At 47.5% G+C, this 27,353-nt stretch overlaps 1 protein-coding gene and 1 pseudogene across 3 annotated transcripts in view; one reads left to right on the forward strand and one right to left on the reverse strand.

The window, feature by feature from the left end:
- Positions 1–27,055, reverse strand: part of ZNF589 (zinc finger protein 589) — a 38,445-nt gene extending 11,390 nt beyond the window's left edge. The window contains exons 1-4 of one of the 3 annotated variants that reach the window (XM_007984096.3): positions 26,699–27,055; positions 25,362–25,409; positions 12,766–12,818; positions 102–228 (exon numbers count right to left, since the gene is read on the reverse strand). In XM_007984096.3, the coding sequence (XP_007982287.1) occupies positions 102–228; positions 12,766–12,818; positions 25,362–25,409; positions 26,699–26,741 (271 nt within the window). In that variant the 5' untranslated portion in view covers positions 26,742–27,055. The remainder of the gene's footprint in view (positions 1–101; positions 229–12,765; positions 12,819–25,361; positions 25,410–26,698) is intronic. The other 2 variants (XM_007984095.3, XM_007984097.3) reach the window with 2 other exon arrangements.
- On the forward strand, positions 1,631–11,889 carry LOC103228616 (large ribosomal subunit protein mL66 pseudogene; annotated as a pseudogene).
- Positions 27,056–27,353: the final 298 nt, after the last annotated feature.

The raw sequence follows: 27,353 nt of genomic DNA on the forward strand, positions 1-27,353 counted from the left end.
ATTCACCGATATGTTCTAAGAGATTAAAACATTGGCTGGCACACTGAATATGGTCAGTAAATACTTAAATGGAAAAATGAAGGAAGAGAACATATCCTCACCCAACGAGACCAGATTCCTGAGATTTTCCAGCATCACTTCTTTGAATAGGTTCCTCTGCTCAAGGTTCAGTCTCTTCCACTCTGCCTCAGTGAAAAGCACAGCCACATCCTCGAAAGTCACTGGTCCCTAAATCAACCAATAAATTCATATTCATCAAGTCACAATTAAGATTCACAGGGAGAATGGAACTGGTGGTCTTGGGAGAATGTAGCTACATAAGAAATGGATCTAGGCCAGGCATGGTGGCTCACACCTACAATCCCAGCACTTTGGGAGGCCAAGGTGGGAGGTTACCTTGAGGTCAGGAGTTCAAGACCAGCCTGGCTAATATGTTAAAACACTGTCTCCAGTAAAAATACAAAAATTAGCTGGGTGTGGTGGCACACGCCTGTAGTCCCAGTTACTCGGGAGGCTGAGGCAGGAGAATCGCTTGAACCCTAGAGGCAGAGGTTGCAGTAAACCAAGATCACTCCACTGCACTCCAGTGTGGGTGACAGAGGGAGACTCTGCCTCAAAAAAAAAAAAAAAAGAGAGAGAAAGAAATGGATTTGCTACCTGGGAGGCTGAGGTGGGAGGATTGCTTGAGCCTAGGAGTTCAAGACTAGCTTGGGCAACACAGTGAGACCCTGTCTCTATGAAAAATAAACAAAAATTAGCCAGGTATGGGGGTGTACACCTGTAGTTCCAGCTATTCAGGAGGCTGAGGTAGGAGGATTGCCTGATCCTAGCAGGTCGGGGCTACAGTGAGCTGAGATTGCACCATTGCACTCTGGCCTGGGTGACCAGAGCAAGACCGTCTCAAAAAAACCTACACCATATGCTTTTTCATCTTCAAGTCTCTTCTCTTCAAAATGAGTATTCAGTGGTGTTTTCTCTTTAGTTATACTTGAAAGGTGGCATTGCCCTCAGATACCAAGGGAGCCACCAATCAACTTACTTCTACTGAATTCAAGCATTATTTGCTCAGTGACCAACTGCTTCAGCCTGTGGGTATTTCAGGACACTCCTAACTTGCCCTAGATATTTTTTTTTTTTTTTGAGACAGGTCTAACTCTGTCGTCCAGGCTGGAGTGCAGTGGCGTGATCTTGGCTCACTACAGCCCCTGCCTCCCGGATTCAAGTGATTCTCCTGCCTCAGCCTCCCAAGTAGCTAGGACTACAGGTGCATATCACCACGCCTGGCTAATATTTTGGGGGTTTTTTTTGGTTTTTGGTTTTTTTAGTAGAGATGGGGTTTCACCATGTTGGCCAGGCTAGTCTCCAATTCCTGACCTCAAGTGATCTGCCTGCCTTGGACTTGCTTTAGATTTTTAACTTCACTCTGCAGACTTCGGGGAACATTTGCACATTATTCCCAGCTGCTTCTGATCATCCTGAGTACCTCTTCTCTGACTCAGCTGCTTCCTCCTATGCTCAGGTATTCATCAGTCTTCTTGTCCACCTTCCAGTGGTCCTTGGCACTTTAGGAGTTGGGAATATATATTCCAGGTTCTAAAGCTAAACTAACTAAGCTTCTATGAAATCAAAGATGACAGTAGGGGCTGGGGAAAGCACACTGCAAGGCTACCAAGCCAGAGCTTCTTAGCATCCTCCCCTGAGAGCTGGACTATAAAAGAGATTTAATAACACCCAGCACAGAAGAGCAGAAGCAGTAGAGAATAATAATGACGCTGAGCTAAGAGTAGGAAACTAGGTGTAGATAGTGAAATCCTTGAGTGTGTGAGAAGTTTTGGGAGGGATGTCACATCTATAGCCAGCAGCCCAGGCAGTCAGGCTGCATGGCATAGTGTAGGAGGGAGGACAGAAAGTCTAGACAGCAGGCCAGGACCCAGGATTAGGCAGCCAAGGCCTGAGCGGGCAGTGGTGTGGGCTGCTGTCCCCTACATGCTTTCCATGACCTGCTGCTTCAGGCATATCCTGGTTCTCATATTCTCAGTGATCTTTCCACTTGTCTTTTTATATCCCGGGTCTCATAATTTCTCTTGTTCAAGCCTTGTGTCTCTCATGTTCCAACATCCTCTCCATTTCTCTCTTGACTCCTCTTCCCCCTCTAGTTCTTCCACTGAAGCATAAAACAGGCTCAGCTACAAAGGAAGCTAGGCTTTTTGCACACTGGATGTAGCAGGAGCCCAATCTATGGAGCCCGACCACACAAGTCCAAATCCCAACTTTGCCACTTATACAATACATGACCTTTGGAAACTTACATAACCTCTCTGTGTCTTAGTTTCCACATCTATAAAATGGGCTTGATAATGACACCTACTATCTTAATAAAGATAAAGCACTGACATCAATGCCTGACATGCAGTAAACACTTGCTATTACTATTTGCTATAATTAAGCAATGGAATGTTTTATATTTAAATGAAAACTGGTTTTTAAAATAAGTAAATAATTTTTGGTTCTCAAAAAGTAATCAAACATTCTGTCCAGTACAAAGCAAGAAGAGGAAGTAAAAAGCATAGAGACTGGTAAGGAAGAAATAAAATTACCCCTATTTGCCAAGGACATGGTTTTCTATGCAGGAAATGCAAAGGAATCTATAAAAATGATCATATAACTAGTAAGTGAGTCCAGGAGGATTGAAAGATACAAGATGAACACATAAACATCCATCGTGTTCCTATAGATTAGCAACAACCATGTGAAACTGAAATTAAAAACATAATACCATTTACAATCACTCCCCCCAAAAAGAGGTGCCTAACATAAACCCAACAAAACAAGTATAACATCTGTACACTGAAAACTACAAAATGCCAATGGAAAAAAAAAAATCAAAGAAGATCTAGCTAAATGGGGAGACAAAGCATGTTTATGAGTTGGAAGGCTCAACATAGTAAAGACGTCAATCTTCCCCAAAATGATCTATAGATTTAACACAATTCCTATCAAAATCCCAAACAGATTTTTTTTGTAGATTTATAGACAACTTATCCTATAATATATATAAGGCAAAGAAACTAGAAGAACAAAGTAAGAGGGATCACTCTACTTCATATTAAACTTACTACTATTTGGTCACTGCAATACTTGAGACAGGGTATTGATGGAAGAATAGACACACAGATCAATAGAAGAGAACCGAGAACCAAGAACCCAAAAAGAGAGCAACACAAATACCCCAAATTGGATTTTTGCTAAAAGTAATTCAATGAAGAATAGATTTTGCAACAAACGGCGCTGGACCAACTGGACATTCACAGACAAAAAAATTAACCTGAACCTAAAACCTCACACCGTATACAAAAAAAAAAAAAAAAAAAAAATCAAAATGAATCACTAATTTAAATATAAAAATATAAAAATGTTAGAAAAAATACAGGAGAAGATCTGTATTGGGACCTAGTGCTTGGTAAAGAGTTCTTAGACATGACACCAAAACCACAATCCATAAAAGAAAAAAACAATAAAACAGACTTCACCGAAATTAAAACTTTTTTCGGTGGCTCACGTCTGTAATCCTAGCACTTCACTTTGGGAGGCTGAGGCAGGCAGATCTCCTGAGGTTAGGAGTTTGAGACCAGCCTGGCCAACATGGTGAAACCCCATCTCTACTGGAACACAGAAGCAGACGGAACATTTCCTAACCCATCCTATGAATCCAGCATTACCCTAATAGCAAATCTAGATAAAGACATTAGAAATTAAAACTATAGATCAATATATCTCACAGAGACACAATGCCCCCCTCCCAAAATATAAGAAAATCAAATCCAGAAAAGTATAAGAAGAATTACACACCACACTTGGGTTTATTATAGTTCTGCAAAGCTGGTTCAACATTTGAAAATCAATCATTGTAGAGGTCAGGGTTGGTTTTTCAAGACGGCTGCCTTCGAGGCTCTGGGGTCCGGCTGTGGGCAGCTTCCCCATGGGCTCCTAGCAGGCCCAGCAGCGACCAGCTGGTCTCAGCTTCCAGCTCGCCGGTTCAGGGCAGTGGTGGAGATCCAAGAAGGAAAGACAACTATAATTGAAGGCCGTATCATAGCGACTCCCAAGGAGAGTCCAAATCCTCCAAACCCCTCTGGTCAGTGCCCCATTTACCATTGGAACCTGAACCACAAGTAAAACTATGACAATGTTTTGCTGCTTAGCCAGTTCATCCAGCCTCATGGAGGCACACTGCCCTAAAAGATCACAGGCCTATGCCGGGAAGAGCACTGCAAAATGGAGGAGTATGGGAAGATGGCCTACCAAGCAGGTCTGTTACCAAATCATAGGCCTCAGCTTCCTGAAGGAGTTGTTCCAAAGAGCAAACCCCAACTCAACCAGTATCTGATGCGCTGGGCTCCCCACTCCCTCATGCCCATCTACATAAAAGGCCTCCCCTGGAACAGGGTGCTCATGGCCTTGGGGTCACCCCTCCTGAGGGACAATGTCTGCTACTCAAGAACACCTTGGAAGCTGTGTCACTGACAGACAGCAGAGCTTCTAGAGTTCCTCCTGCACTATGGAGTAGGAGGCCCACTCACAAGCCCTCGGTCACAACTATAGTCCTGCCCCAGCCGCCCCACGACGGCCTGGCCCCTCTGACATGTATGGACAGGTGACAGTGGGACGAACTTCAGTACCCTTGGCCTCCCCAGTAGCAATGCTGGGAGCTAGAGGCAGGCAGGGCAGTTGGGTCCCTCGGCAGCTGCTGTGGGGCTTGGGCCATACTCAGTGCTGGGAACAGAAGATTTTGCCCAATGGAATGTCATAAACTAGGCTCGTGGGCTTAAAGAAAAGAAAAGAAAAGAAAATCAATCATTGTAATCCACCATGTTAATAGGCTAAAGAAACAAAATCAGATGATCATATCATTTGATGCAGAAAACACACTTGACAAAACCCAACATCTAGTGACTATAAAAATTCTCAGTTGCCAGGCGTGGCGGCTCATGCCTGTAATCCCAACAGTTTGGGAGTTTAAAGCAGGATTGCTTGAGCTCAGGAGTTTGAGATCAGTCTGGGCAACATGGCAAGACCCCATTTCTGGCCAGCCATGGTGACTCTCGCCTGTAATCCCAGCACTTTGGGGGGCTAAGGCAGGCAGATCACCTAGGTTACAAGTTCGAGACCAGCCTGGCCAACATGGCAAAACCCTGTCTCTACTAAAAATAAATAAACTAGCCAGGCATGGTGGTGGGCACCTGTAATACCAGCTACTCGGGAGGCTGAGGCAGGAGAATCACCTGAACCCGGGAAGCGGAGGTTGCAGTGAGCCAAGATCATGCCACTGCACTCCAACCTGGAGTCAGAGCAAGATTTTGTCTCAACAACAACAACAAAAAAGTAAAAACTCTCAGCTAGGCATGGTGGCTCAGTACTTTGGGAGGCTAAGGTAAGCAGATCACTTGAGGTCAGGAGCTTGAGACCAGCCTGGCCAACATGGTGAAACCCCGTCTCCACTAAAAATACAAAAATTAGCTGGGCGTGGTGGTGCACACCTGTAATCCCAGCTACTTGGGAGGCTGAGGCATGAGAATTGCTTGAACCCAAGAGGCAGAAGTTGCAGTGCACCAAGATGGCGCTTCTGCACTCCAGTCTGGCAGATAGAGTGAGACTGTCTGAAAAAAAATAAAAAACAAAAATAAAAAGTAATAGCTCTCAGCAAACTAGAAATATAGCAGAACTTCCTCAATTGACAAAGAACATCTACAAAAAACCTACAACAAACATCCTGCTTTATAGCGAGAGACTAGATGGTTTTCCTAGATAACTGGAAACAAGGCAAGGATGCCTTCTCTCACCACTCCTGTTCAACATTGTACTGAAAGTCCTAGCTACTGCAATGAGACAAGAAAAAGAACATGTACACATATTTGAAAAGAAGTAAAGCTGTCTTTGTTCACAGATGACATGACTGTCTACATAGGAAATCCCAGAGAATCTACAAAAATAAGTAAATAAATAAATAAAAATCTTGGAACTAATAAACAAGCATAGAAAGGCTGCAGGATATAAGATCATCTGCTTTCCTATATGTCAACTCCTTTCCTATATACCAGGAATGAACAATTAGAATTTTAAATTTTACACACACACATACACACAGAGTATCAAAAAATTAAAGCAATTGGGGTTCAAGCAATTCTCCTGAGATTACAGGCATCAGCCACCGCGCCTGGCTTGTTTTGTTTTTTAAGAGATAAGGTCTCGGCCAGCCGCGGTGGCTCAAGCCTGTAATCCCAGCACTTTGGGAGGCCGAGATGGGCGGATCACGAGGTCAGGAGATCAAGACCATCCTGACTAACATGGTGAAACCCTGTCTCTACTAAAAAATACAAAAATCTAGGCGGGCGAGGTGGTGGGCGCCTGTAGTCCCAGCTACTCGGGAGGCTGAGGCAGGAGAATGGTGTAAACCCAGGAGGCGGAGCTTGCAGTGAGCTGAGATCCGGCCACTGCACTCCAGCCTGGGCAACAGAGCGAGACTCCGTCTCAAATAAAAAAAAAAAAAAAAAAAAAAAAAAAGAGATAAGGTCTCACTCTGTCGCCCAGGCTGGAGTACAGTGGCATAATCATAGCTCAATGCAGCCTTAAACTCCTGAGCTCAAGTGATCCTCCCACGGCAGCCTCCCAAGTAGCTAGGACTACAGGTACATGCCACCAATCCCAGTGAATTTCTTTTTTAATTTTTTAGAGATGGGTTCTTGCTGTGTTGCCCAGACTAGTCTTGAACTGCTGGGCTCAAGTGATACTCTCACTTGAGGAAAACGTCAAACGAATCCCAAGTAAGGGACATTCTACAAAATATCTGACTAGTACTTCCTTGGAGACATGACAACTAAGTGTAATATGATAACCTGGATGGGATCTTGGAACAGAAAACGGTCATTAAAACTAAAGAAATCCGAATAAAGTATGGACTTTAGCTAATAACCACCATTATTATTGATTCATTAATACTAACGGTGACAGCCGGGCATGGTGGCCACACCTGCAGTCCAAACACTTTGGGAAGCCAAGGATCACTTGAGGTCAGGAGTTTGGGACCAGCCTGGCCAACATGGCGAAAGCCCATCTATTGAAAATACAAAAAATAGCCATGTGTGGTGGTGCACGCCTGTAATCCCAGCTACTCAGGAGGCTGAGGCAAGAGAATCACTTGAACCGAGGAAGCAGAGGCTGTAGTGAGCTGAGATTGCACAACTGCACTCCAGCCTGGGAAACAGAGGGATCTTCTGTATCAAAAAAAAAAAGAAAAAGAAAAAAGAAAAAGCCCAGATTATTAAGATAAAGATCTACATAAATGAGGAAAAAATTGTCTAAATAAATGGAGAGACACTGTGCTGAGGGACCAGAACACTCAATAATGTTAAGATGTTATTTTCCCCCAAACTAATATAAAAATTCAAAGCAATTCAATCAAAATCTCATTGTAGAAACTGATAAGACTTTCAATTTCAAATTGATAGATTTCAATATTTATATAAAAATGCAAAAGACTTAGAATATGCAAAGCAACCTCAAAAAAATAATAAAATTAGCCAGGTGCGGTGGCTCATGCCTGTAATCCCAGCACTTTAGGAGGCAGAGGCGGGCAGATCAGGAGGTCAGGAGATTGAGACCATCCTGGCTAACACGGTGAAACCCCGTCTCTACTAAAAATACAAAAAATTAGCCACGCATGGCGGTACACGCCTGTAGTCCTAGCTACTAGAGAGTCTGAGGCAGGAGAATCACTTGAACCTGGGAGGTGGAGGTTGCAATGAGCCAAGATCACGCCACTGCACTCCAGCCGGGGAGACAGAGGTGAGACTCTGTCTCAAAATAATAATAATAATAATAATAATAATAATAATAATAATAATAATAATAAAATTTAAGGACTTACACTACCTGATTTTTAAGACTTACCATAAAGCTACATTAGTGAGGAGCACAATACAAATGTGAGAAGAGTTCAAAGGAGCAGAACAGAGCACCCAGAAAACAGACCCACAACTGATTTTTCTTTTTTTTTAAGACAGGGTCTCACTCCATCACCCAGGCTGGAGTGTAGCGGTGTGAACATGGTTCACTGCAGCCTCAACCTGCCAGGCTCAAGTGATCCTCCCACCTCAGCCTCCCACATAGCTGGGACTACAGGCAAACAACTCCAGCTAATTTTTTGTACTTTTTGTAAAGATGAGGTTTCGCCATGTTGCCCAGGCTGGTCTCGAACTCCTGGGCTCAAGCGATCCACCTGCCTTGACCTCCCAGAGTGCTAGGATTACAGGTATGAGCCACTGTGCCTGGCCCCACAACTGATTTTTAACAAATGTATCAAAGGAATTCAATGAAAGAAGGAAAGTCTTTTCAAAAACAGTGTTGGAAGAACGGAATGCCCAAATTTAAAAATAAAGAACACCAATCCCTATCTCATACCATTCCAAAAAAACCTAAAAATCACCTCAACTTAAAGTTGATTTTTTTTTTTTAAAGTTTCTTTTTTTTTGAGACGGAGTTTCACTCTGTTGCCCAGGCTGGAGTACGTTGGTGCAATCTTGGTTCACTGCAACCTCTGCCTCCCAGGTTCAAGTGATTCTCCTGCCTCAGTCTCCCAAGTAGCTGGGATTACAGGCGCGTATCACCATGCCCAGCTAATTTTCTTTTCTTTTTTGAGATGGAGTCTTACTCTGTTGCCCAGGCTGGAGTGCAGTGGCGTGACCTCAGCTCACTGCAACCTCCACCTCCCCGGTTCAAGTGATTCTCCTATCTCAGCCTCCCAAGTAGCTGGAACCATAGGCGCATGCCACCACGTCCAGCTAATTTTTAGTAGAGTCGGGATTTCACCATGCTGGCCAGGCAGGCCTCGAACTCCTGACCTCAGGTGATCCGCCCCTCTCGGCCTCCCAAAGTGCCAGGATTACAGGCATCAGCCATGGCGCCCAGCTGAATTTTTGTATTTTTAGTAGAGATGGAATTTCACCATGTTGGCCAGGCTGGTCTCAAACTCCTGACCTCAAGCAATCCACCCACCTTGGCCTCCCAAAGCTAGGATTGTGGGCATGAGCCACTGCCCCCAGCCAAAATCATACAGTTTCTAGAAAAAAATCTTCACAACTTGGAGATAAGCGAAGATTTCTTTGACAGCATACAGACAGCAAAAAACATAAAACAGAAAAGTTGACCAAATTTCATATTTAAAAAACCATTTTATAGTTTTAACAAACTTCATCAAAATTTTAAAACTCCTGCTCATCAAAAGACATTAAGAAAACGAATAGGTAGGCTCTAGGCTAGAACAAAATATTCATGAAACAAATACATGACAAAAGACGAGCCAGGAACCGTGGCTCACGCCTGTAATCCCAGCACTTCAGGAGGCCGAGGCAGGCGGATCACCTGAGGTCAGGAGTTCAAGACCAGCCTGGCCAACATGATGAAACCACGTCTCTACTAAAAATACAAAAATTAGCCAGGCGTGGTGTCACATGCCTGTAATCCCAGCTTCTCAGGAGGCTGAAGCAGGAAAATCACTTGAACCCAGGAGACAGAGATTGCAGTGAGCCAAGATCGCATCATTGTACTCCAGCGTGGGCAACAGAGGGAGATTCTATCTCAAAAAAAAAAAGAAAACAAGTTGTTCTCAAAGAAGTAGAGAGTAGGCCAAGTACAATGGCTCACACCTGTAATCCCAGCACTTTGAGAGTCCAAGGTGGGAGGACTGCTTGAATCCAGGAGTTCGAGACCAGCCTGGGCAACATAGTGAGACCTCGTCTCTATTTAATTTAAAAAAAAAAAAAAAAAGTAAAGAGTAAAATAGTAGTTACCAGAGGATGGAGAGGGGAAGGGAGAGGAAAGCAGGAGAGAGATTGGTCAATAGGTGCAGAACTATATCATACAGAAGGAATAAGTTCTGGTATTCTATTGCAAAATAGGAAGCTTAGCGTTAACAATAATAAATTGCATTTTTTTTGTTTTTTTGAGATAGAGTCTTGCTCTGTTGCCTGGACTGGAGTGCAGTGGCTCGATCTCAGCTCACTGCAACCTCCACCTCCCAAACTCAAGTAATTCTCCTGCCTCAGCCTTCTGAGTAACTGGGATTACAGGCGCCCACTACCACACCCAGCTAATTTTTGTATTTTTAGTAGAGACGGATTTTCCCCATGTTGGCCAGGCTGGTCTCGAACTACTGACCTCAGGTGATCCGCCCATCTCCGCCTCCCAAAGCGCTGGCATTACAGGTGTGAGCCACCATGCCCAGCCAGAACTGTATATTTCAAAATAGCTAGAAAAGAGGTTTTTGGCCGGGCGCGGTGGCTCAAGCCTGTAATCCCAGCACTTTGGGAGGCCAAGACAGGTGGATCACGAGGTCAGGAGATCAAGACCATCCTAACTAACACGGTGAAACCCCATCTCTACTGAAAAAATACAAAAAACTAGCCGGGCGTGGTGGTGGACGCCTGTAGTCCCAGCTACTCTGGAGGCTGAGGCAGGAGAATGGTGTGAACCCGGGAGGCGGAGCTTGCAGTGAGCTGAGATCCGGCCACTGCACTCCAGCCTGGGCAACAGAGCAAGACTCCGTCTCAAATAAAAAAAAAAAAAAAAAAAGGAGGTTTTTGAATGTTCTCATCACAAAGAAATGATAAATGTTTAAGGTGATAGATATGCTAATTACCCCAATTTGATCATTACACAATGTATACATGTGTGAAAACATCACATTGTTCCCCATTAAAAGGTACAAACATTATATGTCAATCATAAATTGTTTTAAATGTGTCAAAACTTTGAATAGACACATAAAAAAGGAAGCTATGTGAATGGCTAACAAATAGCTGTAGAAGTGCTGAACTCAACAAATGGCAAATTCAAAATCTGTGCATTTCGCTGTATGTAAATTTGACCTCAGAAAAAAATCAGAAACAATATTGAATTCTACTTAATGATATGCATGCTGAAGTATTTAGAGGTGAAATGTATTGAGATCTGCAACTTACTCTGAAGTGCATGAAAACATAAGATGGGCCGGGCACAGTGGCTCATGCCTATAATCCTAGCACTTTGGGAGGCCGAGGCAGGCAGATCACCTGAAGTCAGGACTTCGAGACCAGCCTGGCTAACACGGTGAAACTCCGTTTCTACTAAAAATACAGAAATTAGCCGGGTGTGGTGCCGCGTGCCTGTAATCCCAGCTACTCTGGATCCTGAGGCAGGAGAATCGCTTGAACTCAGGAGGTAGAGGTTGCAGTGAGCCGAGATTGCGCCATTGCACTCCAGCCTGGGCGACAAGAGCGAAACTCCGCCTCAAAAAAAAAAAAAAAAAAAAAAAAAAAAGGTTGGGGCAGAGGAGGGAATACAGGAAAATAAAGGCAGTTGCTTCCCTGATAATGAAGTAATTTGCTCCCAAGTCACCCTCATCTGTATCAATCAAGGTTGGCCCCTATGGCCTGGAAGCTGCCCCAGAGACCAGCACAAAACCTCCTGAGAAGAATGGTGTGGCTGCTATGTCTCCTATACTCTATCCCTTCATGAAGCTACGTGAATTTAATGCAGGGTTAAAGGACATTGCATACCATGAATTTGATTATCAATCCAAAACTAAGGCCATTCTTTGTGGTTGTGCATTGTTTTAACAGCTACAGCCTAACACCTAGTCTTTCCCTGTACTATTTTACAGTTTTAGCTGTCTTCATCATAATTATTACCAGTGTCATTAATTTCCTGTCTCTATGCATCATTTCCCAAAGAATCTTGGATCTTTGAGAATAAGGACAGTGAATTTAACACTCTATTTGGCTAGCTCCCACAATCTCATATAGTTCTCTGCCCAGAAACCAATAAATTAAATTTCTAGTACAGAAAAGACCATAAGGGTTGGGGGCAGGGATACGCAACATCAGAAGAAGGGGGTGAACTCTATGGGGCTCTTCATCTAAAAACATAACCCCATTTCCTAGAGTTGGAAAATGTGTTCTTTTATCACTGGGTAGTTTTCTAGGACAAAAAAAAAACAGTCAAGAAGGCATCACAGAAAATTAATGGTTTGAGATCAGAGAAATCTGGATTTAATTCCTGACTCTACCATTTGGCCATTCGCATGTCCCCGTGCATAAATCATGTAATCCCTCTAAGCCAGATGATCTCATCTCTCAAATGGGGACATCACCACCCATCTCCTATAGCTGTTAATGATTTAAACATAAGACTGAAATATTTATGGATTAAATGGTATGATGCCTTGGATTTTCTTTAATCCAGTAAGAATGGAGATGAAATAAAATTGGCCATGAGTTGATCATTGCTGAAGTGGGATGAGGATACAGAAGAGTTCATTAACTCTTTTTCCACTTTTGCATCTTTGTTTTCTATAATAAAATGTGAAAAAGAGGTCCAATGTACAAGATAAGACTATTAGACACTATTAAAGTGTTATAATTATTTGTGCAAATGTTGACATAGGGAACTTTTAATAGTGCATTTTAGGATCTTAATAACCCAAGGTTTTTATAAAAAGTTACCATTACATTTTAGAATACTCTGAATTAATATTAAACTTGGTCATGTTTTTGTATAAGTTCAAAAAACAGAAAGATTAAACACAAAAACCATTATAATATGCCTAGAACAATGGCGAACACAAGGCATAAACCACTTAATCACTTCCTCCCTTCCCAAGAAAGAGAGATGAGCCCATTCTCTGAGAAATGAGCCAGCATTTCAGAAAAGAGAAAGGTGGGTCCAACTCACCAGATATCTAGGCTTCCCTTCCCAAGGCCAGGCAGAATCCTTGGCAGGCAGAGCTGGGGAAAGAAAGAAGCAGTCTTAAGAAGCCAGCCCTACCAGGCCCATCATGAGGATCCCCAAGAGCCCTCTGAGCCTTGGCTGTGGTCACCTGAGCCTTCTCAGCGGACCCAGACCCCGAGCTCCTTGCACCTACTGCCTTATGCTTGAGTCAACTTCTCTATGCTCTGCACCACTTCCCTATTACATCTTTACAGAAACACTAATCTTAATCAAATGTAGTAAGGTAAACTCTAAGCATTCATCATTTTTCTACCCTAAAAATTAGCAAAACTGTTGAGACAAGGCATCATTTCCGCCATGTGTTATGTGACTCCAGGTAGACATTTTTTTTTTCTTTAATTTATGAAAATGGACCGAGCACAGTGGCACGCACCTATAATCCCAGAACTCTGGGAGGCCGAGGTAGGCAGACCACTTGAGGTCAGGAGTTTGAGACCAATCTAACCAACATGGCAAAGAAACCCCATCTCCATTAAAAATACAAAAATTAGCCAGGCATGGTAGTGCACACCTATAATCCCAGTTACTCAGGAAGCTGTGGCAGGAGAATCACTTGAACCCAGGGGACGAAGGTTGAAGTGAGCAGAGATCACACCACCATACTCCAGCCTGGGCAACAGCAAAACTCCATCTCAAAAATAGTTTATAAAAGAGAAGTCTGTGATTTAATAAAAATGTATTTTTAAAAAATGTGTCAGGCCGGTTTCAGTGGCTCACACCTTTAATCTCAACACTTTGGGAGTCTGAGGTGGGAGGATCACTTGAATCCAGGGCTTCAAGACCAGAGTGGGTGACAATGAGACCCACCTCTAATAATAAAAATAATCATTGTGGAATTTATTGATTGATTGAGACAGGGTCTCACTGTTGCCCAGGCTGGCATGCAGTGGCGCAATCTCTGCTCACTACAACCTCCACCTCCTGGGCTCAAGGGATCCTCCCACCTCAACTTCCCTGGGATTACAGGCATGCACCACCACACCCGGCTACTTTTTGTATTTTTTGTAGAGACGGGGTTTCACCATGTTGGCCAGGCTGGTCTCAAACTCCTGACCTCAGGTGATCCACCCACCTCGGCCTCCCAAATGCTGGGATTACAGGCATGAGCCACCGCGCCCAGCCTTCCCTGCCATATCTTTGCTGAGGGGAAAGAAGAACGCTTTCCTGATCCTTGAATGTCACTGATTCTGAAAGTTCAGAAAAGGAACTGCGATGTGGTATTTCTAACCTGTGACCTGTGCCTTTGTAGAAGGGACAGAGTCTGGGAAAGGGAGTGCCTCTCAGGGGGAGGAGGGTCTTAGCAGCAGACCGAAGCTTCCTCCTTAACAATCTTTATTCCAGTGTGAAAGACAGGAACATACTGATAAGGCATATGTGTTTACAAGATATATAGAAGCTGGCCAGGCTCTGCACGGTGCCTCATGCCTGTAATTCCAGCACTTCGGGAGGCCAAGGCGGGCGGTAAGTAGTTCGAGACCAGCCTGGCCAACATGGTGAAACCCCATCTCTAATAAAAACGCAAAAATTAGCCAGGTGTGGTGGCGCACGCCTGTAATCCCAGCTACTTAGGAGGCTGAGGCAGGAGGATCACTTGAACCCACGAGGAGGAGGTTGCAGTGGGCTGAGATCTTGCCACTGCACTCTAGCCTGGGCAACAAGAGTGAAAAACTCCGTCTCAAAGAAAAAAAAAAAGCAGCTTATAATTTGTCTCATCTATTTTTGAGCTCCCCAGAGAGTAATAGTGCAGTTACTATGGGGAATTAGGCTAAGGGTAGCCTTGTCCTTGGGTGTGCAAGAAAAAAAAGCCCTAAATGTGATAATGACATCACCCCTGCTGAAATCATCACCCCTGGAAAAACACTCTAAATAGACCCCAACAACAACTCTGGCTTTTGTACTAAGCTGATGAGAATGTGTCAAGTGATTTAATAAAGACATATATACAATTTCTCCTCTTGCATGCCCTAGAAAACCATCATCCTGGCCCCATAATATGTGCCTACACTACGTATCTATCCAGAACTGCACATCTTTGTGTACATGGAGCAGCATTTTAAAATTTAAAAAATACATAAAATTATAATCTTGTGTGATAACTGTCTTGGGTGATTTTCCAAGTTACTGTTTTCCTCACTAAAGTCAGGAGGGAAAAAAAAGCAATCTTACTATTTCAAGTTCTAAAGTTTTAGAAGTAGAAAAACTGAGTACCATGATTTGGCCACTCCCAGTGGCTACATCTGAGCAAAGCACAAGGCAAGGAGGCAAATCCTTAGAGTTTTCAGCAAAAAAGACCATCTAAGCCTCGCCCTTCCAGAGGGACAGATGGTTCTGATCCCACTGAGCAGGCGGGAAAAAACTGAGGGACACAGAATAATCTCATACAGCTGAACTAAGGGATCCTACCTCGAGTCCCGGCTCTGCCCTTACTCCTTAGGTGCCTCTCCCCAGCATAAGACCACTCACAGGCAAATCATTCAGGGAGGCAAAGAAGTCCTCCAAGAAGGGAACAGGTGTTGAATGACAGGCACACTCCAGGACCTCAGGAGCAGGTGCCTCCGCCCATGTTGGACACATCTGCAAAGCACTTAGGGAAGTCAAAGAACCTTTCTAGCTCTGTGACCACAAATCACCTTCTTTGCCACTCACAAGATGGAAAAGTTATTCTCCTTCTAAAGTTCAACTTAGTGTTACTTTCTTTTTTTTTTTTTTTTTTGAGATGGACTTCTGCTCTTGGTGCCCAGGCGTACAGTGGCACGACCTCAGCTCACTGCAACCTCCACCTCCACCTCCACCTCCTGGGTTGAATTCTCCTGCCTCAGCCTTCTGAGTTGCTGGGATTACAAGCGCACACCACCAAGCCCGGTTAATTTTTGTATTTTTAGTAGAGACAGAGTTTCACCATGTTGGCCAGGCTGGTCTCGAACCCCTGACCTCAGATGATCCACCCGCCTCAGCCTCCCAAAGTGCTGTGATTACAAACGTGAGTCACTGCAATCTGGCCCACCATCTTTACTTTCTTTAGTTTTGCTATCCAATTGAACTGGTCTTGGCACAGTAGGCAGAGACAAAGCCCACCACCCTCAAAGAGTGGATAGAAGGAGGCACAAGGGCTCCCACACAGGACAAACAGCTACATGCTGGACGATGGCTTGGCAAACTACACACAGGCCAAATCCAGCCTGTCACCTGTTGTTATACCACCCAAGGGCTAAGAATAGTCTTTACTTAAGAAAAAAAAAAATTTTAACATAAAGATGATGTCTCACTATGTTGCCCAGGCTGGTCTCAAACTTCTGGGCTCAAGTGATCCTAGCCTCAGCTTCCCAAAGTGCTGGGATTACAGGTGTGAGCCACCACGCTGGGCCAGTTTTTATATTTTTAAATGGCTGGAAAAAAAAAAATCAAAAAGAATATTTCATAATGAAAAGTATACATGAAATTCAATGTTCTTTTTTTTTTTTTTTAGACAGAGCCTCATTCTGCTACCCAAGCTGGAGTGCAGTGACGTGATCTCGGCTCATTGAAACCTCTGCCTCCAAGGTTCAAGCAATTCTTGCGCCTCAGCCTCAGAGTAGCTGGGATTACAGGTGTATGGCACCACGCCCAGCTAATTGTTTTTTTTTTAAAGTAGAGATGGGGTGTTGCCATGTTGACCAGGCTGGTCTTGAACTTGTTGGAACCCAAGTTAAAGCTCCACTTTGGGCAGGGGTCACCGCGAGAGACCACTCAATACCGAGATCATAGCGGAGAGACACTTTTATTTCTAGCGCGCCAGGGTCCCTCGTACACAAGGATGGCCAAGGGACCCCGAGCGCTCGTTACAGGCTGCTTATAAAGGCACAGACTACAAATTCAGACAAAGCTTTTAGGGCGCGAAATTCAAACAAAGCTTTGGGGCGCGAGATGATTGGGGCTTGTCATGGCCTGAGCAAGGCATCTCACTCTGATTGGTTGGGGTTTGTGCGCGGGATGGAGACGTGGGGGGGGCGTTTCTGGAATTGTTTTTCTGTTTGAATTCCGGGAGCATTGGGTGTTTCCCTTAGTCACCCATGGCCACCTAGTGTTGTTTTTTTCTTAGTTACTCATGGCCTATTTTCATTCCCTCCTCTTTTTGTGACCCAGAGGCTCAATCTTGAGCCTCTTCTTCAGTCCTGAGTGCCTGGTATTGTTGGGTCAGGACCATAGCATGTACTATATTTAATCTATCTCTGATTAGGGTGAGCAGGCGGTTGAGTATGCACGGCCCGAAAGTCAGGATGAGCATGAGTAGGATTAGGGGACCCAAGATGGTGGAGACTAAGGTGCTAAACCAAGGGGACTGGTTATACCAACTTTCAAACCAATTTTGTTGAGACTCTCTTTCTTTCTGTCGTTTGTCTAATCTTTCTCTAAGTTTTGCCATGGAGTCTTTAACTATTCCTGAATGGTCAGCGTAAAAGCAACACTGTTCTTTGAGGGCCGCACAGAGCCCGCCTTCTTTTAGAAAAACAATTTCTAGTCCTCGCCGGTTTTGCAGTACAACCTCAGACAGGGAAGTTAGGGACTCTTCAAGCTTCGTGATAGAGTGTTCTATGGCCCTAAGGTCTTCATCTATAGCTACCCTGAGTTGTTGCAGATGGTAATTGCCATGCACTAATGCTGCTGTCCCCGTTCCAACCCCAGCTGCCACTCCTAATCCTAGCATGACGGCGAGGGTGAGAGAAACGGGCTCCCTTCTCGTTCTAGTAAGAGCTTTCTGCTCATACTGGAGTTCAAGGGAGTCTCCAGTGTGATAATATACCCGGGGGACAAGCTGCACTAACACGCAGTAATCTGTGCTGCTGTTGAAGACGGCTGTGGATACACAGGGGGTAAGTCCGGTGTTGCAGGCCCACCAGTCTGCCTCGGAGGGGACTAAATAGTGATTTGTGCTAGGTACTGTCAGGGTTACATTACAGAGATGTCGGTGACTAGTGGGCACTCGGCCTATACAGGTTCCTGACCCGGATACTTCGGCTAGGGTGAGTTTCTTATGCTGTTCCCATGGACATCCAGTGGGATTGGTGGAATTGGTGAAGTTATTGGCAGAGGCAATGCCTTCATAATAAGGGGGGCCTGTTGCTAGGCATAGCCAACAAGAGGAGGTGGATTCTGGCCTTGTCTGGTTCAAGGCGAGATAGGCACCTTTAATGAGGTTAAAGAGTCTATTACCTAATTCCAGGGCAGGGGGCAAGCGGGTGACCTTTAGGAGCAGGGGTGTATATCCAGGGGAGGTGGATCTTAGGGGCGGAAATGTGGCAGTCGGGGCCCTTGGCTAGGGAGGCTTCACCTCTGATATAACCTGGTTTGGCCCCACTGCGACAGGAGTTGTGACTGGGCTAACTGTTAGTCTAATTTGGATAGGGAGGCCAAACAGTGGCCTTTGGTATAAATATAGGCCCCATATTAACCCTGATGTCCAGCGGGAATCAGACTTTGCTGCATCTTCAAATCTGATGCGGATTAAATTACAATTGGCCGAGTACCGAGTTCTGGTACAGGGCTGGACATAAGACATGGTTATGTACCAAGGTTTTGTGGCCCATTTCCATTCTCCATCATTAGTGGTTACACAAGACCAACTATAGCAATATAGGGAGGTTATTTCTCCGCAGGTTTTTTTCATTTGCCCTGTTCGGAATCCGGGACAGGCATAGAACCCGTTCCGGCTTATGGACACCCTTCTTGCCTGTTTTCTCCATTCTCCCCCTTCCATGTCGTCTACCATTGCTATTTTATCTAGGTTGAAATAGAGGTCGGGGAACCAAGTGCCTATAGGAGCAATTTGTGAAGTCTCGTTTAGGACTTCATGAGTTTCAAAATTAGCTACTTTCCAGGTTAATCGATATGGCTGATGGGGATTACTACAAGCGACGCAGGGAAGGAGAACCAGTAGTAAGTAAGGGGTTAGGTGCGAGAGAGTCTTATCTTGAGCGGGTCTTCGGAACGACGGAGCCTCCATGTTCCAGGCGGCGTTGGTCCGGGCGTCTCTGGAGCAGCCTTGGCGTGGGATGCGTGGACGCATGTAGCGATTCCGTCAACCTTTATGGCCGTGGGTGTGGTCAGGAGAATGACGTAGGGTCCTTTCCACCGGGGCTCCAGTCCTTGAGAACGGTGCCGTCTGACATAGACGGAGTCTCCCACCTGGAAGGGGTGGCTGGTTCGTGGATGTCCTGGCCGGTACAGTTCTGCCAAGGGGGCCCAGATTTGGGCCTGTACTGCCTGTAGTCCTTTCAGCCGAGCCTGCAGGTCAGTCTTAGGGTTGGAGGGGGAGAAGGAGTCAAGCAGGGTCGACAAAAGGTCCTCCGTAGAGGATTTCATAAGGAGTGAGCCCAAAGCGGTTAGGCATATTTCGGGCTCTTAAGAGGGCTAGAGATAGGAGGCGTCTCCAATCTTTTAGGCCAGTCTCTAAGGTCAATTTAGTGAGGGTCTCTTTTATAGTTCTATTCATTCTTTCTACCTGTCCTGAGCTCTGGGGCCTATAAGTACAATGCAATTTCCAATTAATCCCCAGTATCCTGGCTAGCCCCTGACTTACCTGAGAAACGAAGGCCGGCCCGTTGTCTGACCCAATTACCTTGGGAAGTCCAAATCTCGGAAAAATTTCTTCTAGGATTTTCTTGGCCACTACGTGCGCTGTTTCTTGCCGGGTGGGGTAGGCTTCTACCCATCCTGAAAAGGTATCTACAAACACTAGTAAGTACCTACACCCCGCATAGTGGGGTTTTATTTCGGTGAAGTCTACTTCCCAATAAGCCCCGGGGCGACTGCCGCGGGCTCGTGTCCCTGCCGGCACTCGAGTAACTCCAGCGTTTACCTGCTGGCAGACCTTACAGGCAGACGTCACCTGTTCTATCAGAGTGCCGGCTCTAGGGATTAGAAAGTTAGTTTTCTCAATTAACATCCTCAGCTTTCGGCTGCTTAAATGTGTCCAGGCGTGCATTTGTTGAATCATAGCCATGGCCTCTTTTAGTGGGAGGACCGTCTTCCCTCCTTTTTCCCAGTTTTTAGTGTCTTTGTTTTCCGCGGCTCCCATGGCTCTCGCTTCTTTCTGGTCCTCTGAAGTGTAGGTGTATTTAATGGCTATCGGGTCGGCTTTGTCGGTTTCAGAGACTAAGGCTAGTGTCTCTGCCATGGTGGCTTGCTTGGCCGCTTGGTCTGCCTGCCTGTTCCCTACTGCGACTGGATCATACCCTTTTTGATGTCCGGGACAGTGGATTATGGCCACTTCCCGAGGAAGGAAGAGGGCTTTTAATAAGGCAATTATTTCGGCCTTGTTCTTGATTTCTTTTCCTTCTGATGTTAGGAGTCCCCGTCTCTCATAAATGCTTCCATGGGTGTGGGCCGTTGCAAAAGCATATCGGCTGTCTGTATAAATATTAGCCTTTTTCCCTTTTGACAGCTCTAGGGCCTTTGTCAGTGCTATTAGTTCAGCCTTTTGCGCAGACGTGCCAGGGGGTGGTGTTTGTGCCCATATGGTGGTGTTTCCATCTACTACCGCCGCTCCCACCCTCCGAGTACCTGAGTCGAGATAGCTGCTACCATCTGTGTACCAAGTGTGGTCCGCGTCCGGAAGTTCCTGGTCCTTAAGGTCTTCCCGCGTCCCGTGGGTTTCCGCCAACACCTGCCGACAATCGTGGGAGCTCGGTTGGTCGTCTGGTATCGGTAGCAGCGTAGCAGGATTTAGGGTGACCGGAGGGCCAAATCGGACGCGGTCCGTGTCCAGTAGGAGGGCCTGGTAGTGGGTCAGGCATGCGTTGGTAATCCATCGGTCCGGGGGCTGTTGCACTATGGCCTCTAGAGCATGAGGGGTAATAACAGTTAGCGGCTGCCCAAGGGTTAGCTTAGCAGAGTCCTTGACTAGCATAGCGGTGGCTGCCATGATGCGGAGACACGGAGGCCATCCGGCTGCTACAGGGTCCAGTTTCTTAGATAGGTACGCCACCGGTCTTCTCCAGGGCCCTAATTTTTGAGTTAGGACCCCTTTGGCAATCCCTTTTCTTTCATCTACAAAGAGAGTAAAAGGCTTCGAGGTATCCGGGAACCCAAGGGCTGGGGCCGAGAGGAGTGCTTTCTTTAGGGCCTCGAAAGCTAGTTGATGCTCCGCCAACCAGGTGAAGAGAGTGTTCTCCTTGGTGAGTGCATAGAGGGGGGCGGCCAATTCAGCAAAACCAGGTATCCACAGGCAGCAGAACCCGGCAGTCCCCAGGAACTCACGTACCTCTCTGGGATTCCGAGGCAGCGGAATGCGAGCCACAGTCTCTATCCGCCCAGGGGTGAGCCACCTTTTCCCTTTACTCAGGATATACCCCAGGTAGGTTACCTTGGTCTGACAAATTTGCGCCTTCTTGGCGGATGCCCGATATCCTTTTTCTCCAAGTGTCTGGAGAGTAGGTGCCTAGTGCCCTGCACACAGGCTTCCTTGGTGGGGGCAGCCAGGAGGAGGTCGTCTACATACTGGAGCAGGGTCACTCCTGGGTGCTGGGTTCGGAAGTCAGTCAGGTCTTGGTGAAGAACCTCGTCGAGGAGAGTGGGAGAGTTCTTGAACCCCTGGGGAAGCCGGGTCCAGGTCAATTGGCCCGAGATTCCTTTCTCAGGATCTTTCCACTCGAAGGCAAAAAGTTCTTGGCTTTGGGGGGCCAGGGGTAGACAAAAGAATGCATCCTTTAGATCTAATACTGTATACCAGCTGTGGTCTGGTTTTAAGGTACTGAGCAGGTTGTAAGGATTGGGGACCGTGGGATGAATGTCCATGGTTCTTTTGTTAACTTCTCTTAAATCTTGGACGGGCCTATAATCCTGAGTACCAGGCTTTTTTACTGGCAGGAGTGGAGTGTTCCAGGGTGAGCGACATGGTTGCAAGACTCCGAGCTCCAAAAATTTGGTAATGTGCTGCCGAATGCCCACACGAGCCTCACGGCTCATAGGATATTGCTTAATGGACACGGGTACCGCCGTGGGCTTCAGATCAATTATAATTGGAGCCTGACATTTGGCCCGCCTGAGTCCTCCTGTTTCCGCCCAAGCCTGGAGAAATTCCTGTAGCCAAACATCGGGGAGGCCAGTGGTGACCAGAGCATCGAAAAGCCGGTGTTCGTCTTGCAAGGACACAGTCAAGATTTGGATGGGCTGGCCGTCCCGATCTAACACCTGGGCCCCACTCTCGGAGAAGTGGATTTGAGCTCCGAGTTTGGTCAAAAGGTCCCGCCCCAGGAGGGGATATGGGCATTCAGGCACCACCAAGAAGGAATGAGTCACCATACCTTTTCCAAGATTGACTGTCCGGTGGTTGGTCCATTTGTGCAGTTTCCCTCCCGTTGCCCCCTGGACCCAGGAGGTGCGAAAAGACAGGGGCCCATTTGCCTTTGTTAAAACAGAATGTTGAGCCCCTGTATCCACCAAGAAGGTGGTGGGGTGCCCCCCTACAGAGAGAGTTAGCCGGGGCTCGGGGGGGGGCTCCAGAGCCCTGACATCCCTAATCGCTGTCCTCACCCAAGGCGAGGACGGGGACTGGCTTCTTCCGGTCCTTAGGACGCTTGGGACAGTCTTTAATCCAATGTCCCCGTTCTTTGCAGTAGGCGCACTGGTCCTTTTCTACTTTCGGCCGCCTCTGCTTCTACCCCTCTCTCCCTGGCCCTTTCTCTGTCACTACTGCCGCCAGGATTTTCGTTAAGTGCTTATCTCTCCTTCGATCTCTACGATCCTCTCGTTCCTCCTGTTCTTTTGTTAATCTGGCTTCCCTTTCCTCGGGGGTTTCCCTTTTATTATATACTTTCTCTGCTTCCCTAACCAACTCTTGTAATCCATAGGTCTGGATCCCATCTAGTCTCTGCAGTTTTCCTTTTATATCTGGCGCTGCCTGATCTATGAACGACATAGCCACGGTAGCCTTATGTTCCAGAGCCTCCGGGTCAAACGGAGTGTACATTCGGAACCCTTCTAGAAGCCTTTCCATGAAGGCAGCCGGGCTTTCGTCCTTTTCCTCAGTAATAGTCCTTACCTTGGCCAAATTGGTGGGGCGTTTTCCTGCCCCTTTGAGACCCGCCAACAGAGCCTGGCGATAGATTCGGAGACTCTCCCTACCTGGTGCTGTTTCATAGTCCCAGTCCGGGTGGGTGAGGGGAAATCCCTCATCTATTTCGTTGGGAAGTTGGGTTGGGAGTCCTCCTGGTCCTGGCACATTTTTCCGGGCCTCTAGGAGGACCCGTTGTCTCTCTTCAGTGGTTAGAAGAACCTGCAAAAGTTGCTGACAATCATCCCAGGTGGGTTGGTGGGTGAGGAGAATGGATTCTATCAACGAGGTTAGGGCCTGGGGATCTTGGGAAAAGGAGGGATTGTGGGTCTTCCAATTGTAGAGATCTGAGGCCGAAAAGGGCCAATACTGGACCGTGCGGTTGACAGTGCGGAGGGGAAAAAGGGAGGATTGCCAGGTAGAAGGGCCGTCTGGGTCCCCAGCCCGCCGCAGGCGGAGACGGGGCGTCTGTGGCGGTGTTCTAGGGGTTAGTTCAGGTGGGGCTGGAGAGGGAGACAGGGTCAGAGAAGGGGTAGAGGAGGAAACCGGAGAGAGAGTGGGGGCTGAGGGGGTAGGGGGGGAAACGGGACAAGGCAGGGAGTGAGGGCGAAGTGTAAGGAGGAGGATTGTGAGGTGGAGGAGGCAGAGGGTCACGGAGGAGAAGGTTTTCCTGAGCCTCATCTGGGAGGACTGGCTTACACGGGTCCGGAGTCCGATTCTTTGGGGCCTCTAAGGCAAGGAGAGTTGACTGGGAAGGGGGGGTGGAGGGGAGGAAAGGTTTTACCCAAGAAGGGGGGTTTCGGATTAGATCTTCCCAGGTGATTATGTAGGCCACCTGGTCAGGGCGGCCGTGTGGTCCGGGGTCCATCACCTTTGCCTTAACCTGTAAAATAATTGATAGGTCAAAAGTTCCGTCTCGGGGCCACCCGCCGTGGAGGGTGGGCCATTCAGACGTACAGAAAGTTTGCCATCGTCCTTTACGGACTTCTACAGAGAGATTGTGGGCTCGTGTTCGAACGTCAGAAAAGTGGGTCAGGGTCAAGGATAGAGGAGTCGTCAGCGTCTGTCCCATAGCTCTGTCCAGAGGCTCATACACACACAAGAATAAAATGACAACAACATAAACAGAGACCAAACAGGTACAGAGGAGCCGTGCGGCTGAAGAAAGGCGCCACAGTTTTACAAAGGATTCCGACGGCAGGGAGGACCTGCCTTCGGATTTGAGGAGGCTGACGGAGTCATCAGCTTTCCTCCAGACAACCGCCAGGGCGTCCCCCGGGGCGTAAGTGGGAAGGTGCCGGACATGTCTGTCCCCCTTCCCCACTTAATTATTCAGGCGGAGTACTCCCCAGAATCACCCGGCAAGACAGAGCAAAACGAAAGTACCTGATAGAGTCTGTCCGTCCAGTCAACAGTCGGTGGCCCGGGCCGAGCGGGTCTCCGCCAGACGGGTCGAGGGTCCCCGGACGACCCCAATCCCGGACGAGCCCCCAGATGTTGGAACCCAAGTTAAAGCTCCACTTTGGGCAGGGGTCGCAGCCAGAGACCACTCAATACCGAGATCATAGCGGAGAGACACTTTTATTTCTAGCGCGCCAGGGTCCCTCGTGCACAAGGATGGCCAAGGGACCCCGAGTGCTCGTTACAGGCTGCTTATAAAGGCACAGACTACAAATTCAGACAAAGCTTTTAGGGCACGAAATTCAAACAAAGCTTTGGGGCGCGAGATGATTGGGGCTTGTCATGGCCTGAGCAAGGCATCTCACTCTGATTGGTTAGGGCTTGTGTGCGGGATGGAGACGTTGGGGGGGAGGTTTCTGGAATTGTTTTTCTGTTTGAATTCTGGGTGCATTGGGTGTTTCCCTTAGTCACCCATGGCCACCTAGTGTTGTTTTTTTCTTAATTACTCATGGCCTATTTTCAAACTCCCGGGCTCAAGGGATCCATCCGCCTCGGCATCCCAAAGTGCTGGGATTACAGGCATGAGCCACTGCACTCAGCCAAAGTTCAAATTTCAATGTCCATAAAGAAAGTTTTATTGGAACACGGCAATGCTCATTCGTTTACCTATAGTCTTTGCTTTCACACACCAGCAGACCACTAGCTGTGTGGCCTACAAAGCCTGAAATATTTACCACCTGGCCTTTAAAAGAAAACATTTGCGAGACCAGGTGCAGTGGCTCACGCCTGTAATCCTGGCACTTTGGGACACCGAGGCGGGAGGATCCCTTGAGCCCAGGAGTTGGGAGACCAACCTTGGCAACATAGGGAGACACTGTTTATTAAAAAAAAACAAACACAAAAAGTTTGCCCAGCCCTGTTCTAGACTGCTCCTGTTGGAAGTCATTTGGGGCCGGGCGCAGTAGCTCACACCAGTAATCCCAACACTTTGGGAGGCCAAGGCGGGTGGATTATCTGGGGTTAGGAGTTCGAGATCAGCCTGGCCAACATGGTGAAACCCAGTTTCTACTAAAAATACAAAAAAATAGCTGGGCGTGGTGGCATGTACCTGTAATTCCAGCCACTTGGGAGGTTGAGGCAGAAGAATCGCTGGAACCTGGGGGAGAAAGGTTGCAGTGAGCGAAGATCGCCCACTGCACCCCAGCCTGGGCTACAAAGCAAGACTCTGTCTACAAAAAAAAAAAAAAAGGCCGGGCGCGGTGGCTCAAGCCTGTAATCCCAGCACTTTGGGAGGCCGAGACGGGTGGATCAAGAGGTCAGGAGATCGAGACCATCCTGGTTAACACGGTGAAACCCCGTCTCTACTAAGAAATACAAAAAACTAGCCGGGCGAGGTGGTGGGCGCCTGTAGTCCCAGCTACTCGGGAGGCTGAGGCTGGAGAATGGCGTGAACCCGGGAGGCGGAGCTTGCAGTGAGCTGAGATCCGGCCACCGCACTCCAGCCTGGGTGACAGAGCGAGACTCCGTCTCAAAAAAAAAAAAAAAAAAAGTGTTTTGGGCCGGGTGGGGGGGCTAACACCTGTAATTCCAACACTGTGGGAGGCCAACGCAGATGGATTGCTTGAGGCCAGGAGTTCGAGACCAGCCTGGCAAACATAGCAAAATCCCCTCTCTACTAAAAATACAACAGCCGGGGTGGTGAGGCGCCCCCTGTAATTCCAGCTACTCCGGAGGCTGAGGCACGAGAATCACTTGAGCCTGGGAAGCACAGGCTGCAGTGGGCCGAGATCCCGCCACTGCATTACAGACCGACTCAAAAAATATAAAAATACAATATATGCCGGGTGCGGTGGCTCACGCCTGTAATCCCAGCACTTTGGGAGGGCGAGGCGGGCGGATCATGAGGCCAGGAGTTCAAAACCAGCCTGGCCAACATGGTGAAACCCCGTCTCTACTCAAAATACAAAAATTAGCCAGGCGTGGTGGAGGGCGCTTGTGATCCCAGCTACTCGGGAGGCTGAGGCAGAGAATTGCTTGAACCCAGGAGACGGAGGTTGCAGTGAACAGAGATCGCGCCACTGCACTCCAGCCTGGGCGACAGAACGAGACTCCCTCTCAAAATAAATGATATAATAATATAAAATGCTGTTCTTCAGTTGCACTCTGCACATCTCAAATGCTCAACAACCATAAATGGCCAATGACTGCCGGAGTGCACAAGTGCAGGAGACCCGGCGAAGAGTCCTGGAGTGAGCACCGTGGAGACTGTACGGGACACCTAGGGAGGAACCTGGCCCTCCAGGGGAGTAAGAGCCGCTGTAGGGGTAGTCAGCGCCTCACACAGCTCGCACCCCCAGTGCAACTCTCGTGGATACGGCCGATGCCTGCGCGGCGCCTGCGGCTGGAGCACGGGGTGGGGGAGGCGGTCTCGCTGCCCAGACTCACCTTCAGTAGCCGAGCCCAGAAGCTGTTCCCGCGGGGCCCACATCTGCGCGCGCACGCACGGACCAAACGAAGTAGCAGCACCGTGTCTGAAACGGATTCGAACGCGCACCGCGGGCCACTGGCGGCGCCAGAAGAAAGAAGCACAACTGGAGGAAGTGCGTCACCGCGCGGCGCGCAGCCTGCCGGGAAGCGTAGTTCTCGGGGCGGAATGCGACTTGTGCAGGGCGAGAGAAAATGCTGAGGCGCACTTTGACCCTCTAGGTCCCTCTCGGGCGCAATATTTGGGGTTGTGTTTACCACAGGTACCCATAAGCAAAATATAGTGTTGTTTTCCATGGTTGTAAACATTATATAAATACACTTACAACGTAAGAACGCCTGCTACTACCTCTTTTGCACACTTCTATAATGACACGTGTTGACCTGTTCATTGTGTGTTCACTGCTGTGTGGTGTCTAATGTAGAAATAGACCAGGACGGGCCGGGCGCGGTGGCTCAAGCCTGTAATCCCAGCACTTTGGGAGGCCAAGGCGGGCGGATCAAGAGGTCAGGAGATCGAGACCATCCTGGCTAACATGGTGAAACCCTGTGTATACTAAAAAAGATACAAAAAATTAGCCGGTCGTGGTGGTGGGCGCCTGTAGTCCCAGCTACT

This window comes from Chlorocebus sabaeus, chromosome 22 (genome assembly GCF_047675955.1).
Source record: "Chlorocebus sabaeus isolate Y175 chromosome 22, mChlSab1.0.hap1, whole genome shotgun sequence".
NCBI classification, from domain to species: domain Eukaryota; kingdom Metazoa; phylum Chordata; class Mammalia; order Primates; family Cercopithecidae; genus Chlorocebus; species Chlorocebus sabaeus.